Source organism: Trichosurus vulpecula, chromosome 1, assembly GCF_011100635.1.
Source record: "Trichosurus vulpecula isolate mTriVul1 chromosome 1, mTriVul1.pri, whole genome shotgun sequence".
NCBI classification, from domain to species: domain Eukaryota; kingdom Metazoa; phylum Chordata; class Mammalia; order Diprotodontia; family Phalangeridae; genus Trichosurus; species Trichosurus vulpecula.
Genome location: NC_050573.1, coordinates 56033615 through 56051298, shown reverse-complemented (window position 1 = coordinate 56051298; position 17684 = coordinate 56033615). Strand labels below are relative to the sequence as shown.

Genomic DNA, 17684 nt, shown 5'->3' with positions numbered 1-17684 from the left:
GTTCAAATGTGACCTCAGACACCAGCTGTGTGACCTTGGTCAAGTCACTTAATCTCTGTTTGCCTAGGATGCAACTAGATGGCTCAATGTGTGCTAGTGTGCTAGGCCTGGAGTCAGGAAGTCCTGAGTGCAAATCTGGCCTCAGACACTTATTAACTGTATCTGGGCAAGTCACTTAATCTAGTTTAACTCAGCTTCCTCACGTGTAAAATGAGCTGGAGAAGGAAAAAGCAAACCGCTCCAGTATTTTAGCCAAGAAAACCCCAAATGGGGTCACAGAGTGTCAGACACAACTGAAATGACTCAACAGCATCATCAATACTGCCTGGTATATAGCAGGCACTTAATAAATGCTTATTTCCTTCTTTCCTTTCTCCAAGTTTGCCCAGAGGGGTCTACTCAGTGTGTTCAGGGCTCTTTGATTTCTCTCAATATTGCTGTCAAAGTAGTCTTTCTAAGGCACAGATATGACCACATCACTCCTCTGCTCAAAAAACGATGGCTCCCCATTACCCACAGGACAAAATAAGAAAGCCTCAGTCTGGCATTGAAGACCCCCCACTATCTGGATCTCTACCTTTCTAGACTTATTTCCTATGACTCCCCTTCACCCAGCTCTCCTCTTAACTCAATATAGAGCTTAAAACTCTCCTAAGGCTTGGGACATCTTATATAAACGCCAGCTGTAATCATCATAATTCCTATGTTTTAGGGGAAGGCACGGAGGCCGGATTTTGAGGCCTCTCCAAGCCTTGTGCCCTTCTCCCCACACCACCAGACAGCCTCCCATGTCACCACCTCCAGGAAGCCTTCCTGATTCCTCAAGTCCCTAATAGCCTTTGGGTGAGCACTAGCCTCAAGCAATTACTATTGTCTATTGTTTTTATCTGGGTGTGGCTTATCTACCACTTGATCTCTGGGAAGGCAAAGACTTTTTTGTGGACCCAGCGTTTCCCTGAGCACCTAGCACTATGCAATTCCTGTAGAAGATATTTAATAATTGTTTGTGGATCTTTATAAATGGGAGGGACCATGGGTGTAGAGTATTACCTATATTGTCAGACTCAGTTTACTTGAACTGTTTTCTTTCTCATTTTTATTCTTTGCTACCAAGGATGGCTCTCTGGGGAGGAGAGAAAGGAAAAAATATGTTTGGAAATGCAATTAATAAAATAACAAAATATATCAATTTTTTTAAATATACATTTTTATTGATTGGAATTGAAGGTGTATGTGGTAGGGAATTGTATACAGAGAGAGGGCCCCGGCAGAGGCCTCAGATCAGCAGCCAGTGTCTGTGAGGTTCTAGCTTGCTGGCCCTTATCCTTGTGTTTCATTTAGTGTCCAAAGTCAAGTGCTCAATGACTAAACTGCGATGGATTGATTGATAATCCCGGATCATCTATAACCTAGAGAGAGTTTCTTTTATTTTCTTTTTTAATATTTTTTCCAATTATATGTAAAAACAATTTTTAACATTCATTTTTTTTTAATCTTGAATTCCAAATTCTTCTCCTCTTCCCCCTCCCCTTTGAGAAGGCAAGCAATTCGATATAGGTTCTACATGTACAGTCATGCAAAACGTATTTCCATATTAGTCATGTTGTAAGAAAAAACACAGACAAAAAAAGAAAAACAGACACAAAAAAAGTAAAAAAAGTATGCTTCAATGTGTATTCAGATTCCATCATTTCTTTCTCTGCAGGCGGATAGCATTTTTTCATAAGTCTCTTGGAATTATCTTGAATCTTCGTATTGTCAAGAATAGTTAAGTCATTCATGGTTGATCATTGCATAATATTGCTGTTGCTGTGTCTAATGTTCTCCTGGTTCTGCTCATTTCACTTTGCATCAGTTCATGAAAGCCTTTCCCTCCTCATTTCTTATACACAAAGGAATCATCACAATCATACACCACAACTTGTTCAGCCATTCCCCCAATTGATGGGCATCCTCTTAATTTCCAGTCTTTGACACCACAAAAATAAAAGCCTCTATATTTTTGTACATATAATTCTTTTTCCTTTTTTTTTAATCTTAGTGAGAGTTTCTCTGGTACACAGTAACCTAGATAATTGTGATCCCTTACCTTTTGGGGTTGGGGTGACCAGAAAGAAAACTTTCTGGCAAACAATAAACATTGACCTAATGCATGGATGGATAGATGGATGAAAGAATGAATGGATGAAAAATTAGATGGATGGATACATGGAAGAATGGATGGGTGGATGGATGGATGGTTGGATGGATGGATAGATAGATAGGTAAGAATCACCATCTCTGACACTTTTCCATTTAAGCTGTTTCTCAATTTCATTCCACATTCATTCAGGTCCTATGTCTGAGGCTGAGACCCTTCTCATCTCCAGTTGTTAAAATTCTTCTCTTCCTCTATGGGCCTTGCCCAAATGTCCCTCTTCCAGGAAACTTTCCCTGATTTCTCCAGCTAGAAGGGATCTCTCTCTCTCTCCTCTGGTCTCATAACACTTTCTGCATGTATGTACTTACCACATCATAAGTTATGTCATCGTTATGTGTGTACTTGCCTCATCTTCTCTATTAGACCATAAGCTTCATGGGGGTGGGATAACCTTTATCTCTGTATTTTGCCCAGCCTTTCTGTACTTCTGCACACACAGCCCTGCATAACAGAAATTATAAATCTTAATAAGATTGAATAGGATACAAAGGTAAATAAGACCTGGCCCCTGGCCTCATGGAACTTCTGGTCTTCTAGGGAAGATAATTAATTAACCAATCAACAAACCGTTTATTTAAGCACCTACTATGTGCCAAGCAATGCAATAGGTGAGGATAATAATAGCACCTACCTCCCAGAATTGTTGTAAGGATAAAATGAGATAATATTTGTAAAGCTCTTAGCGAAATGCCTGGTGTATTGTACTGTCTCCTTCCTTCCATTGGAGCTTATTGGGTTGCAGAATGACTGGTCAGAAGTACGCTTTAGAAATGTCCCTTAGGCAACTGTGGGGAGGACGGACTGGGGAGGGGAGAGATGAGAGGGACGATACAGGGTAAAGCAAACATCAGCAGAACTGCCAGAGAAATCAGAAGGTGGCAAGCGGATCAGCAGAGTCTAAAATCCTATGAGATTAGATGAGTGCTAATTCTGGTCCATCTCCTTGGAATACTCTCCCCCTCGTGTCTGTTGAAATCTTTCTTGCCCTGCAAAGAGGGAGAAATAACTTTTTGCTGGGAGGACCAGGGAAGGCTTCCTAGAAGGAGGGGCGTCTGAGCTGGTTCTTGAAGGTTGTGTTGTGTTTGCCCTTGGTTCCTGAAGAGGACTGTGACATCAGGGAAATGATGACATGACTTGCAGTTGACTTTCCAAGAAGAGGGACCAGAATGAGCACACGTATGGAAGAGTCAGAGATGGGTTTCTGGAACATCTAGTTTTGCTAAATGATAATAACGTATAAAGTGCTTTAAGGTTTGCAACGTGCTTTACAAATACTGTTTCATATTGATCTTTACAACCTTGGGAGGTAGATGCTACTATCCTCCCATTTCACAGATGAGGAAACTGGGACTAGGAAAGGTTAAATCAATTGCCCCTGGCCACACAGCTGGTAAGTATCTGAGACCAGATCTGAACTTGGGTCTTCTGGATTCCCAGTCCAGTACCCTAACCACTGCACCACCTAACTGCCTCTGCTGCTGGTTTATGGAGTATGTGAAGGGAAGGATGTAAATTAAGGCATGAGAACTAGATTTGAACTAGTTGGTGGAGGGCTTTGAATACCACACTGAGGAGCTGTTGAATTCCAGAAACTTTGGGGCAGAGAGGAGGGAAGATGGAATCCCATCCTGCTTGAGGAGAAGATGTGCTCTATATAAACTGAACAGGATGCGACAGGGTGTCATCACAGACCAAAAAGTGAGGCTCAAGCCACATGGTGAGAGACGAGGTCCAGACTGCCATCCGCCGCCCTGACCAGACCCTATCTAAAATACAGTGTTCAGTTCTGGAACATTATAGGAGGCACACTGTTAGACCCGAGCCCATTCAGAGGAGGACAGCTAGGATGGGGGAGGGGAGGGGGCTGGTAGACCCTGCCATGGCAGGGTGGGATGGGCACTGGATCTGAGGGCACGAGACACCTGAATTCTGCCCCCATCGCTTCTTACGGCACTGGATTACAGTCAGGGCACGCTCCTTGTTTGACTTTGCCAAATCACTAAACCTTCATGGGCCTCCGTTTCTTCATCTGTAAAATAAGGAGGCTGGACAAGATAGCCTCTAGGGTCCTTCCCAGGTCTGCGTCTATGGTTCTATGGTCCAAAGTTTCTTAATCTCGCTTGAACTATCTATAAAGTGGTGCGCACACTTCCAACCACACAGGAAGCATTTCAATGTTCGAATGAATGAGTGCATGAAGTATTCTGTGAACATTAAAGTTCTAAAAATAAATGTTGGCCATCATCATTGTCATGATCAGAATCAACTAGTGGTGTCTAGCTTGGAAAAGAGAAGGCTGGGAGGAAGCAGGAGGGGGAGGGAAAGGCATGATGGCAGTCTTCAAGTATTTGAAGACCTGTCATGTGAAAGAGGGACTTGATTTATTCAGCTCTAACTCACAAGGCAAAAATAGGAGCATTTTGGCGAGGTGGTACAGTGGTTAGAGAGTTTGGCCCATAGTCAGGAAGACCTGAGTGAAAATCCAGCCTCAGACACTGTAACCCTGAGCAAATCATTTCACTCTGCCTCAGTTTCTTCAGCTGTAAAATGGGGATAAAAATAGCTCCTCCCTCCCAGGGTTGTTCTGAGCATCGAATGAAGTAATATTTGTAAAGTGCTTAGCGCTGGCACATAGCAGGCACTTAATAAATGTTTGTTCCTTTCCCTTCCCTTACTTCCTAATACAAGGATGTTTTTCTTCATGTTTTGAGCTGTTGAAAAGAGGAGTAGGTTGCTATGAGAGGATGAGTTTCCTCCCACTGGAGGTCTTCTGCTGGAAGTAGGATGACCTCCTGGTATAATGAGGGGGGTTCTTGCTCAGATGGAGGCCAATGTACTGGAGGCACTTCCTTCCAGGTCTGAGATTCTGCAATAAACTGCTCTAACACATTGAAAGTTGGTGGTATAGGACAGTGTAGGATGCACAAATAAGCCATGGTAGGGTCATAGGTTTAGAAGTAGAAAGGACTTCCAAGCCCATCTACTCCAATCTTCTTCTTTTTAAATGAAGCTCAGAGATCCTGAAGATATTAGATGAGAGAGAGAGAGAGAGAAGAAAGGAAGGAAGGAAGGAAGGAAAAAAGAAAGAAGGAAGGAAAGAAGGCAACAAAAGAAAGAGAGAAAGAATGAAAGAAAAGAAAGAAGGAAGGAAAAAAGAAAGAAGGAAGGAAATGAAAGAAAGAAAGAAAGAAAGAGAGAGAGAAAGGAAGAAAGGAAGGAAGGAAGAAAAGGAAAGAAAAAGAAAGAAGGAAAGAAAAAGAGAGGAAGGAAGGAAAGAAGGAAGGAAGAAGGAGGGAGGAAAAGAGGGAGGGAGGGAGAAAAGCTCAGAGAAATTAAATGAATAGCCTACAGTCACAAAGCTCACATCAGAGGCATGACTTTAACCCAGGTCTTCCTGGGTTCCAGCACTCTACCCACTACCATGCTGAATCTGGTAAGGTCTACAGGAGAGACAGACACAGAAACAGAGAGACAGAGAAAGAGATTCCCTCCTCCCCAAGAACACCGGCCCCCATCAGTTGCCCAGTCTTGCAGATGTCTCCAGGAGCAGGTGGAGGGGCCCCTTTCTCTGGAAAAGGAAAACTGTCTGGGAACCAGATGGCTGACTCCAGGCTGCCCTCTGCTCACAAGATACCTGCAGCTTGGTCTCTGGGGGCAGCCCAGGTTCTAGGGACTGACCGAGGCTATAAACCTTCCCTTCCCTTCCACTTCCACTTCCTCCCTCCACAGGCAAGCCTGCAGAGCCAAACTACATTGCCAATGACCTCCATGTTATTCTGAAGAAGTGTGTCTAGGTCTGGGGTGGGGAGTAGAGAGCAGGTTGTGGATATTCTAGAACCAGAGAAGCCCAGAGTTTGAGAAGCAGCATGGTTCAATGGAAGGAGCCTTGGTTTTGTAGTTAGAGGAGTCAGGAGCTCTCAGTTCAAATCCTGACTCCATCTCTGTGTGCCATGCCTCAGTATCCTCATCTGCCATGTGAAGGAGATGGACTGGATGACATCTTAGGTTCATTTCAACTCAAAATCTATGCTCTTTTGAGGATACTTAACCTGTATCTGAACAGAAAAAGAGTAACCTATTCCACAGTGTGCCTGACAAGTGCCTTTTGTTGTTCAGTGGTCTTTTTTGACACCAAGCCACCACTGGTCTCTTTGGAAACTCCCTACCCACTGGTTCTGCTTCTGACCTCTGGAGCCAAATGTAACAAGGTTAATCCCTCCTTCATATTTGTTGTTTCAATTGTGTCTGACACTCTGTGACCCCATTTGGGGTTTTCTTGGCAAAGATACAGGAATGGTTTGCCATTTCCTTCTCTGTCTCATTTTATAGATAGGGAAACTGAGGCAAACAGGGTGAAGTGACTTGCCCAGGGTCATGCAGCTAGTAAGTGTTTGAGGCCAAATTTGAACTCAGGAAGATGAGTCTCACTGACTCCAGGTGAGCCCCTATGCACTATTGCACAATCTAGCTGCCCAGCTAGTGGTCTGGCCCAAGCTGAGGACTGTAGCACTAGCCCCTCCCTCATCCTGCATATCAGACTCCTTTTCTCACAACCTAAGATGTGAAAGGACAGAGATAGGAAAAGACAGATGGATAAGTTCAAAGCAAAGAAGGCTGGCTAAGTGGACCAAGTGACACCCCACCTCCTGGACCCCCAGGGAAAACACATGACTTGCTCTCCTTCTTTCACATAGCATTGGGACTCCATTGTCTTCCTTCGTATAAAGTCCCTCCCTAAGCTGCCGACCGACGTCCCTCATAGATATATGTGATCACATGCTCCAAGATGGTCTTACCACCAGAAAAAGAAATGTAAGACGCTCAAATTTAAAGACATCTTCACTCCAAGTCTTTATATGACTACTTGTACCCAACCTGTGGGAGAGGATCCTGAGCACCTATCAGTCTGATCAGCCACAGCTGGACATACGGTAACTTGACCCCAACATAGAGAGGTCATTTTGGTCCTCTTCAAGAATGAAGGGCTACAACCAACCAACCAACCAACCAACAACTGGCATATATAAGGATGCAGTTAATGGGGAAAGAGATGAAGAAAGAACCCTGGGCTGGAAGCCAGGACACTTGGGTTCCAGTATGATTCACCTACTGACTTGCTATTGTACCTTGAGTGAACATCTTTCCTATCCTGTACCAATTTCCTCTTTCATAAAATGAAGGGGACAGATGCTAAGGCCTCTTTCGGCTTGTACACGTTATCATCATCCCTCATTCATTTACCAGATATCAACTGTACTAGGAGCTGGGGAAGACACTGTCCAAAGTTTAGATGGGTCCTCATCCATGCACTCATGAGTCCTACATTCTAATCAGTAGAAAAGATCAAAACACAGGTGCAAGAGAGGTTATTCTATGTTTCTGTATTCTAAGGTTCCTTCTAGCTCTGGCATTCTACGTTCTAAGCTCCCTTCCCAGCCTAGATATTTCATGTTCTACAAATCCCAACAATACATATTCTGTGTTCTAAGAACCCTACCAACTATGACATTCTATGATCAAAGCTGTGACATTTTAGATTCAAGGTTTTAAGAGTTCTCCTAGATCTATTGTTATAAGTTCCAAGGCCCTCCCATCTCTGACATTCTCTGTTCTAGCATCCTGTGTTCTGAGTCAAGGCAGAAGTATCAGTACCTTTAGCTACAAGTATTTGCCAAAAGGATGAATGAAGGGATGAAGGTCTGAAAGAATAAATGTCCACCCTGTTGGCTAATGAGATCAACCCTCCTTCCATCTTGGGGCTGAGGTTCAGCAGTGCTGGGGGCAGGGGGGGGGTGGGAAGGAGGAGGGAGGCATTGCGATCCTGGGCTCCAGGGCCCAGTTTCCTGGAGGCGGCTGCTGCCTTAGCGTCTGAGTGTGTGACTCAGCCCTGGCCTGTGCCTCTCTCTCCTTTTCTCTGGCTGCAGGCACAGGCCAGATGGTAAGGACTGGTGGGGGTGGGGGGAGACCTTGGACTTCCTTCTGGGCTGAGCTCCTGACAGGGACCGGTTCACATCAGGAAGAGGTGACGTCCCTTGAGCCAACAACAGACCAGCATCCATAGGCACTCAGCATCCTGGGTTCATCCCTAGCCCAGAAGACCTTGGAGATGAGGAAGAATAATTTGGGGAGCATTTGGTCCACCAGAGTGCAAGACACAGGCCATTGTGGGAGCCTATGGAGATCATGCAGATGTCCAAGCATGTTCCCACTCTAAACAGTGATATAAGTCCCCATGTGTATATAAAACACACACATACATAAATACGTATGTGTGTACATGAGTACTTGTATGCATAATGTATTATTCTTCTAATATAATATATTGTTTTAATATATTATTCTTTTCAAATATATGTGTATACATACATCACACATACATGCATACATACATACTTGGCACAATGGTTGGAGCACTGGACTTGGAGTCAGGAAGACCTGAGTTCAAATTTGGCCTCAGACTCTTAACAGCTTTGTGACCCTGGGCAAGTCACTTAGCCACTGTCTGTCTCAGTTTCCTCCTATGTAAGATGGGGTAAATAACATCACCTACCTCCCAGAATTGTTGTATCGAATGAGGTATTTGTAAATTGTTTTGCAAATCTTAAAGCATTATAGAAATTATAGAATGCTATGATCATTCTTAATCTTTATGCCTTGTTCACGTGCATATGCACATACTCATTATGTACGTGTTTTGTTTATGTATTTTATACTGTGACTCCGTGTGTATGCTTTCCTTTGTACATGTATATGTTCACATCCCTATAGGCATGAGGCCTATGCACATTCATGTGTGTACATGTGTCTATGTGCAATTTATCATGCGTGTGCCCGTGTCTTTGTGTTTGTGAGCCTATACATGTTTTATAGGCTTGTCTGTACATATGTGTGCATACATAAAATTCGAGGATTTGGACCTGGAAAAAAACCTTTGAGATCATCTACCCCAGATGAAGCAAGTGGGATCCAGAGAGGGACAGTGATTAGGTCAGGGAAACTCCAGGAGCAAATACCAATGCCAGGATTAGAACCCAGGGGGTCTCGATTCCCATGCCAGAGCTCTCAGGTGAGATGGGATCTAGCCTTTCTATTCTCTGACAGAGATTTACTCCAGTTCTCCCTTTCCTGAGGATGCTGGGGAAGGGTATCTGGCCCTTTCGTGGTGAACTGTGCCTAAAGAACCCAAGGGAAGGAATGACCTGCTCTCCCTTAGGCATCTTCCGCTCCTGCCCTTGGGACCTCATCTCTGCTGATCTGCCTTGGAATCGAGCCTTCCTGTTACCATGACAACTCCCACATCATGCAGACACACTGGGCATTCCCAGCCCATGGCCACAACACCCACCACCCACCATTGCATAGCCTTTGTGAGAGCCGGGGGAGGGACAAATAGGCTTTCCCAGAAATATTGCAGGCAGCCGCCTGGAATAGGGGGAAGGGAAAGGGGGAAAGGGAGGAAGAGGAGCTGCCTCTGCCTGTCATTCTCTACCCCACTCCACCCCCCAACGATGACCAAGGACAGCTGAGTCCTTCAATTTCAGTCTCACCTCCATGGTTAGAAGACATCAGAAGTGATCATCTCAACAGAGATGGTAAAGAATATTATCAAAAACTTCTAGAACATAGATGATAGAATGTCAGAGGGAGAAAAGACCTTAGAATAGAAAACACAGGATGTCAGTGCAGGGAGGGCCCTCAGAACCCAGAATGTCAGAGCTGGGAGGGACTTTAGAACACAGAATGTCGGTGCTGGGAGGGCCCTTAGAGCACAGAATGTCAGAGCAGAGAGGGCCCTTAGAACCCAGAATGTCAGAGCTGGGAAGGCCCTTAGAACCTAGAGTATCAGAGCTAGAAGGGCCCTTAGAACCCAGAATGTCAGAGCTGGGAGGGCCCTTAGAACCCAGAATGTCAGAGCTGGGAAGGCCCTGAGAAAAATCTACAATATTCTGCTTCCACTTGAACCCCTCTAGAAAGTCAGCTCTCTGCTTCTGACACTTTGGATAGCTCTGGCTGTTTCCTAGAACCTGCCTCTTTGCACCTTCCCACCCCCCTCCCACCAATCCTCATGCCTCTCTCTGAGGCCAAGCAGAATTCCTCCACATACCAGCCCTTCAGATTCTGAAAATAGCTATAATGTTCCCCCTACCCCCTCACCAAGTGTTCTCCAAGTTAAACCTCTTCAGTTCCTCCAACCAGTCCTTAAGGCACATAATCATCAGAGGTGGAAGAAAACGCAGAGATCACCTAATCCAACCCCATCGTTTTACAGATAGAGAAAATGAGACCCAGGGAGAGGAAAGATGACTCACAGGGGGCAGAGCTAGGACTAGAACCTGAATCCCAGTCATAAGTTCTTCCCACAGGAGCAGCTGCCCTTCTTGGAGTGGGAAAAGGTTTGGACTTGCGTCCAAGAGACCTTGGTTCTGTCATTTGCCAGTCGTATGACCCTGTGCAAATCACATCCCCATCTTATTCCTTCATCTGCCAAGTGGGCATGAGGCTGTAAGCTTGTTCTGCCTGCCTCCTAGGCTGATCATAGGAAAAGTGCTTCATCAAATTCAAATGAATTATATAGGGGCAGCTGGGTAGTGCAGTGGATACAGCACCGGCCCTGGAGTTGAGGACCTGAGTTCAAATCTGGCCTCTGATACTTACTAGCTGTGTGACCCTAGGCAAGTTGCTTAACCCCGACTGCCCTCCCACCAAAAAAAATTTAGTTACTACCAGGGTCAAACCTCCAAAGCAGCTCGTGGGAGATGGAAAAGCAACATAGAACAAGGAAGCAACCTTTCATATTCCCTCTCTGGGGTTCATGTGCTCCCCACATCATGGATTCAGAAGGAAAGCGTCAGTCCAAATCCCACCTTATGGAAGAAGCCTTTCCCAGCCCTTCCCTCAAAGACTGCCCTCCATCTATCCGTAGATCTCTTGTATGCATGTGGTTGTTTGCAAGCTGTCTCCCCCATTAGATTGGGAGCTCCTTGAGGGGAGGAACCATGGTTTTGGCCTTTCCAGTATCCCAGTGCTTTCCCCAGGCCTGGCACATGGCACCAACTTAAATGTGTATTGACAAGTTACCCGACAGCTGTCTGAGCCTTCCCAGGCTCATCTCCCTCCTCATCCCAAAGGCCACACCATGGGGCTGAGTGAGTATCCAGGATTCTATACTAGAAGAGTCAGGAACAAGGGGTAATTCCTGAACACTGGAAAGAGTCCTACTGGTTCTTCTGTTTCCTACCTCTGGGGACTCATGGCCCAGGCAGACACACACAAATACAGAGACCATAAATTCTCCACTCAAATATCAGTTATAAAGATTTTATTCATTCCCTATTATTCCTCTCACCCCAGCAACTGCCCCCACCCACTGCCAGCCTCAAGCTGCCCAGTGTCACTGAATGGTGGAGACAGGGAGGTGGGGTGGAGGGGGTTCCCAAGAAAACTTGTCCCCTCCCCCAACTAAGCCTAGCCCAAGAGAACACAGAGGAAAATGAGTCAGAAGGGGCCGAGAATCACAAGTTACAAAATCAAGAATAAATTAATCTAGGGTGGCGGGAAAGGAGAAGGGAATAGGAAGAGAAATCAGCTTCAACTGGGTCCAGATGCCCTTGGGGTGAGCGGCTAGAGGTGGGAAGGGGATGAAGGGTGGGCCAAAACTCACATGCTGAGCTATACTGGACTGGGAGTAATGTGGGATGAGTAAAGGGGGAAGGGAAGGAAGGGGAGGGGAGGAAAAGGAAGCCAAGACCTTCTTCCAGCCCTATCCCAACTCGGATCAAATCACACCCTACCCTATTCATACCCACACATCCCTGGACAACAAGCACTGGAAAAGAGGGGGACTATTTGGGGATTGTTCCTTGGGGTCCAGTAGGGGGACTTTTCCAGGCCTAGAGGGACTGGCAGCAAAGTTGCGGGGAGCTGTTGAGGGGAGGGACTCCTGAATCTCTCCCTCTTCCCTTATCACTGAGGTGTCTGTGGGTTGAGTTTTGCAGAAAGGGACAACTCCAACTCCAGGGTGCTCTGGGATTTACAGAGCTGTACGGTCCATCTCCACCTTTAGGGGCAAGAAGCCAGCTTCCCGGGGCTCCATGGCTACCATGGAGGCAGGAGCTGGAGCCAAGGGCCACTCCAGGTCATCCAGGTAATTCTTGTCCCCAGAGATGCTCAGTGGCTGTGGGAGGTGGGCAGGAAAGGAAAAGAACAGAGTCCCCAGTGTGGGGAGAAGACCAAGTTGCCTCAGGAGATGATGAGCTCCCCATCCTTATGTGTTCAAGCAGAGCAGAGATGCCCACCTGTCATGGATTCATGCACAGGGCAGGGGGCTGGACTCAATTTTCTCAGAGGGAACTTCCAAATCTGGAATCCTATGGTTCAAAGGCAAGGGGAGAAGAGGAGAGACCCAGGTTGTGGGGAAGGGATAGGAGAGAAATCCTGGGCATGAGAAAGGCCATGATTGAGATTGTTGGGAGGGGAGGAGTAACAGGAAGCACATGAGGTACCTCCCTTCCCCGTCCTCCTAATCCCACATACCTGGTTCCGGATGTGCTGGTCTGGCGCAGTCACGAGACTGGCACAGCTGAGCCACAGCATGACAAGCACAGAAAAGAGGAGGCAGGAGGCCAGGATCCACTTGGGCAGTCCAGAGCGCCTACATCACAGCCCCCCCCCAAAGAAGGCATGGACTCAGACAAGGCTGTGAGCAGGGGGAAGGGCCAGGCCCTTTTCTGTCACATCAACAACATGACAAAGGAAGAAAACCAAGCTGAGAGTCTGGGATAACTCTGTCCTCTTGGTGGGCTGGGGGCGGGGGGAGAGGGGGCCAAGGGTGAATCCTTTAAGGTAGTCTATAAACTTGGGGAAGAGATAACTGAGTATTAATCATGGAAGTAGGGCTGAAATAAGTCAGTTTCCAATTAATCATCGGGAGGGGGTGAAGACAAGTCAGGGACTAGGTCTAAGGGGAGAGGAGGGGCAAAATAATGACTCACTTTCCCCCCAACTCTGAGAGACAAGAGCAGCCCCATTTTACAGAGGAAAACCTTGAGGATCAGAGGTTAAATTATTTGTCCAAAGTCAAAGAGGTAGTAAATGGCAGAGACAGGATTTGAACTCTTGGCTCTTGGCTTCTTTCAGCTATAATGGTGCTGCCTGATACTGAGAAACACAGCTAGACAAGATTCAGTCCAGGAATCACAGGACCAGGGTATCTTAAATCCAGAACTGGAAGGAACCTCTGAGGTCATCTAGTGATGAGAATTTCTAGCCCAACCCCCTCATTTTACAGAGGAATAACCTGAGGCTCCACTGAAAAGTTGTACCTACTTGGACATGCAGCCCAGGAAGTTGTGCTCTGTCTGGGATCCGGTGGAGGTCTCCTGGGTCATTTTGCCTTTAGTCTTCACTTTTTTCTCTTTAGGACCTAGGAGAGCAAAAGGACAAGGTGCCACTGCTCAGTGGGCCCTTTGAAACACATTCCAATGCTCAGTCACACTGTAGGGTGACAGGGTTCTAGAACCCGAAGCTACTGGACCCTGAGACCCTCCTGGGTGATGAGGCTGGAGACTCTGGGACCCTGAATAATAGATGGTTGAGAGGTGAACAAGTGATTGTCTGGACAACAGCTGGGCCCCATGGCTTCTGCCTCTCTTGCTCTGGGAGGTGCGGAAAGAGGAACCCTGAAAATGCCCAGGGACATCTGCCCTTTATTTCTCACCTGAATGGAGATCCACTGAGGAGGTCATCTCAGCACGGTTTGGAGTTGCTTCTGGCATGGGTGCTTCCATCTCAGGCTGTGACTAGCCAGGAGGGAAAAGACAGGCCAGGAGTGCCCATCGGAGGGCACAGAGGGCCTGGGGCTACCCTCCCATGAACCAGCTGAACCCATACCCAGGCTCAGTGTCCTCAGGGTGAGGTGTCTTTCCTATCCCTCTCATCTCTCCCCACTCTAAAACCACAGGATCTAGGAGTCAGGAAGGACATTAAAGAGCATCTAGCCCAGAAACCCCCTCCTGCATCATCCACATTGTCTGTCCAGTCTTTAGATACCTCCTATGATGGGAAGCTCACCACCTACCTTCCCTCCACTCTCACCTGGAAAACTACCATTTTCCCATTGTCTGCCTGTAGATAATAGGTCCAAGTGGAGGAGATGAAGCTTTGGGCTGAGCTGATCAACTTATTACACAGATTGAATAAAACATCCATCACTGAAATGGCGTCAGGTGGACGCACTGGTCTCTGTCTCTGGATTGTAGGGGGGAGGGATGGGAGAGAGGAGGAAAAAGAGACCCAAGTCACCAGATTATCACGGTAGCAATCATGCAACCACTTAAATAGGACAGGCTTTTTATAGCAGAGACGACCTGAGACAGAGAAAAGGGAGAAAATGGTTTTCAGTGGGTAAGTATGGGGGCCAGTAAGGAGCCCAGCTAGGCTGGAACACTAGATGCATACAAGGGAGCTGGGAGAGAATAAAGGAGAGAGGAAGGTTGGACCAAACCACCAAAATGGGGACCATAAACCTTCTCCTGAAGTCCAGGGGAAGCCACAGAGAGTATTTGAGCAGGGCAGGGATGGTATCAAAGCTGGGCTTGGTAAAAATGACTGTAGCAACCTTTTCAGTAGGGTTGGAGGCAGAGAGGCCAATTAGAAGCCTATTACAATAGTGCAGGCCAGAGATGAGGAGGTCTAGACCAAAGTAGGAATCATTAGAGGAGAAATAGGGGAATAGATGGGAGAAATGCTACAAAAAAAAAAAAAGCCTGGCTGCCTGTGAAATTGAAGGGAGGGTGGGAGCATTGATCAAAGCTAGAAGAGGCATCATTTCTCTGCAATGTCAGAAATGAGAGACCTACTAGCTTCAACCCCCTCATTTTACAGATGGGGAAGCTGATGACTAGGGTAGGAAGTGGCTTGACCATGGTCACCAAGTCATTTATTAGCAGAAAGTGGGCTCCCTTCCCCTGTACCCTGCAGCAGAAATGAAGCAAATTTCCCAGGGACCTGTCTTCACACCTCATGGTACTCAGGTGGAGGTGAAGGTGAAGGTGTAGGTAGAGGTGGAAATGAAGGTCTCATCGATTCAGGCACCTGCCTCAAGCATCCTTCAGTGCATGCCCACTGTTCTAGAGCCTGGTCATAGGCCTGCAGACAGGCTTCGGGAGTGAATGGTGGAGGATTCTCAATGTCTGGCCAGGCTGCATGCTCCCAGCCTAAGGAAGGGCCAGGCTGCTCCCCAGTCTGGGGCTCACTTAGAAGATTTAGAGCTGAAAGGAAACTTGGAGATCGTCTATTCTAAACCCCTCTTTTGTTTCCAAAAATGAGGCCTCCAGAAAGGAAGTGAGTAGCCCGAGATCACACGAGTAGCAACTAACACCCCATCCCACAGGTAGTGGCCTCCCTCCATCCCTACTCCCCATCGCAGTCTGACCAGCTCCACTCCTTGCTTCTCTGCTTCGGGTATCCCCTCCTCCCCACCCCCGCCCCACTCCTCATCACCTGCTCTGCACTCGCCCAGGGTGACGTTGGCCTCGGAGCTGCCCGTCACAAAGCGACAGATGGCGAAGAGGCGGCAGCCCCGGGCGCAGGCGTCCCGCAGCTCCTCCTTTGGGCAACAAGAAAGGTGAAGGGGGAGCCCAGGCCCGCGGGGGCCGCAGGGGCCTGAATGGGCCCCCGACAAGCGCTAGTCCCCCCAGCTCCGCCCCGCCCTGGGCCCTCACCTCCCATCGCAAACACGCAGCTGGCGGAAAATGGGACGCTCTCTAGCCCCGGCCGACCGGGGCCTGAAATTCGCCCGGCCGCCGGCGGGCCCCCTGCCCTTATCCAAACCCGCGCCTCTCACCTGCACTGCCGCCCCCGCGTGAGGAATCCAGAGGCTGCACTGCAGCTGGCACGAGCTGGTGGGGCCCAGATGCTGAGCGAACGGGTCCCCACGGGCGGCCGTGGCAAGCGGCAACAGCCCGGGGTACAGCAGCAGGAGTAGCATCAGGACCTCGGCGCCAGCCATGGCGAGCGCGGGGATTGGGGTCCGGGGGCGCGTGGGGTCTGGCCAGAGACAGAAGCAGCAGCTCAGTGAGGGGCGCGCGGGGGGCTGGGGTGTGACGTCATCGTCCCTGAGCAAGGGAGCTTGGGAGACAGTGGGGGGGGGGGGAATAGGGAGAGATGGAGACCAGGAACCAAGAGGCAAAGAATTTGGAGAAAGCGAGGAGGCTAGAAAGGAGCTAGGGGACCCCTTGCGTCCACTGATCCCTGCCTAACTCCTCCGCTTGAAGCCGGGGGGTTTCCATCGCTGCCTGCAGAAGAGTTGAGAGACTCTAAGAGAAAAACGAAGGGACTTGGGCCCGAGGGCATCTCTCGGCTCTTCCTCGGATCCTTGAGTCAGATGGATGGGTGGGGAAATATGACAAATTAAGAGCAGGGAGAGATAGAAGCGAGGGACAGAGACATTCGCCCCAAACGAATTCTTCCTCTGCCCACCATGCCCGACAAGAGTATTTGTACCTCGCAATATGTCCTGATCTGGCCCTAGACGCTAGGAAGAGTACGGTCTTCCCTATCCCTAGCCCTGAGGAACCCTTCACTCTCTTTGCTTCTAGGGCGGCGGGAGACCTGGACCTCCCTGCCACCCCCCGCCCTAGGGAAAATGAAGCCCCTGGACGTTGTACGGCCTGCCATGGGAGCCGCAGAACTGGACAAGGTGGTCCCAGTTCTGCGCAGAACTGGGCAGGGGCTTCCCAGACCTTTTCAGGGCTGGCCTCAGGCTCCAAAGGGGTTCTACCGCCCGCCACGTGCGCAGGTGCCGCCCCTTGATCTTCGAGCCAAGACTTTTGACTCGGGACTCTGAAGGAGATGCCCCAGGTCAGAGGCCGCCAAAGGTGCCTCCGGCTGAAGGGAAAGCAGAGGAAAGGGGCAGACTCCGGGCGGGAGCCCAGGAGTACTACCCCCTCCCCCAGCCCAGCTCCCGCCTTTCATCTCCCCCCGCCCAGTCCCCAGATGGCTTAATCAGCCGCGGCTGTGTCGGGCGCAGCTGGAATGTAACCTGCAAGCCCGCACATCTGGCTTTGGTCTCCTGTCTCTCCCCAAAGCGGCGGGGAGCGGGAGTCAGGAGTTGCGTGGCCCTCGGCCTCCCCAGGGCTCGCGGCCTCCCCCTGCTCTTCTCATCATCAGCTCCGGGACCGTGGAGCAACTAAGAACGCTCCCTTCCAAGCACTCCCTCCCAGTTTCTGTGATTGGAGTCGAGCGCCTGGAGAAGGCATTGAAGAAGCGTTCCCTTGTTTCCTGCCTCAGTTTCCCTGGTTCACGGATTGGCCTAATGTGGATCAAAAGTGGGTGGAGAACTGCGAAAGGAAGGGACCCTAAATTCCGTGGTCCTGGGCTCAGGTGAGCTCTCCCTTCCCCCCAGGCAGCCGCAGCAGCTGCCTACCCTCTGGCCGGCAACAGCCTCCCTTTCCCAATTCACCGCTCCCCCCCCCACCCCCGAGAG

At 48.6% G+C, this 17684-nt stretch overlaps 1 protein-coding gene across 1 annotated transcript; it reads right to left on the bottom strand.

Annotated features, from left to right (window-relative positions):
- Positions 1-11502: 11502 nt before the first annotated feature.
- On the bottom strand, positions 11503-17256 carry TMEM59L (transmembrane protein 59 like). Its single transcript, XM_036736631.1, is given in 11 exon segments — positions 11503-12374; positions 12734-12851; positions 13526-13622; positions 13917-13998; positions 14294-14446; positions 15218-15357; positions 15701-15806; positions 16044-16246; positions 16455-16479; positions 16481-16515; positions 17241-17256. Coding segments are annotated over 11 exon segments (1119 nt in total). The 3' UTR covers positions 11503-12230.
- Between the last annotated feature and the right edge of the window lie 428 nt (positions 17257-17684).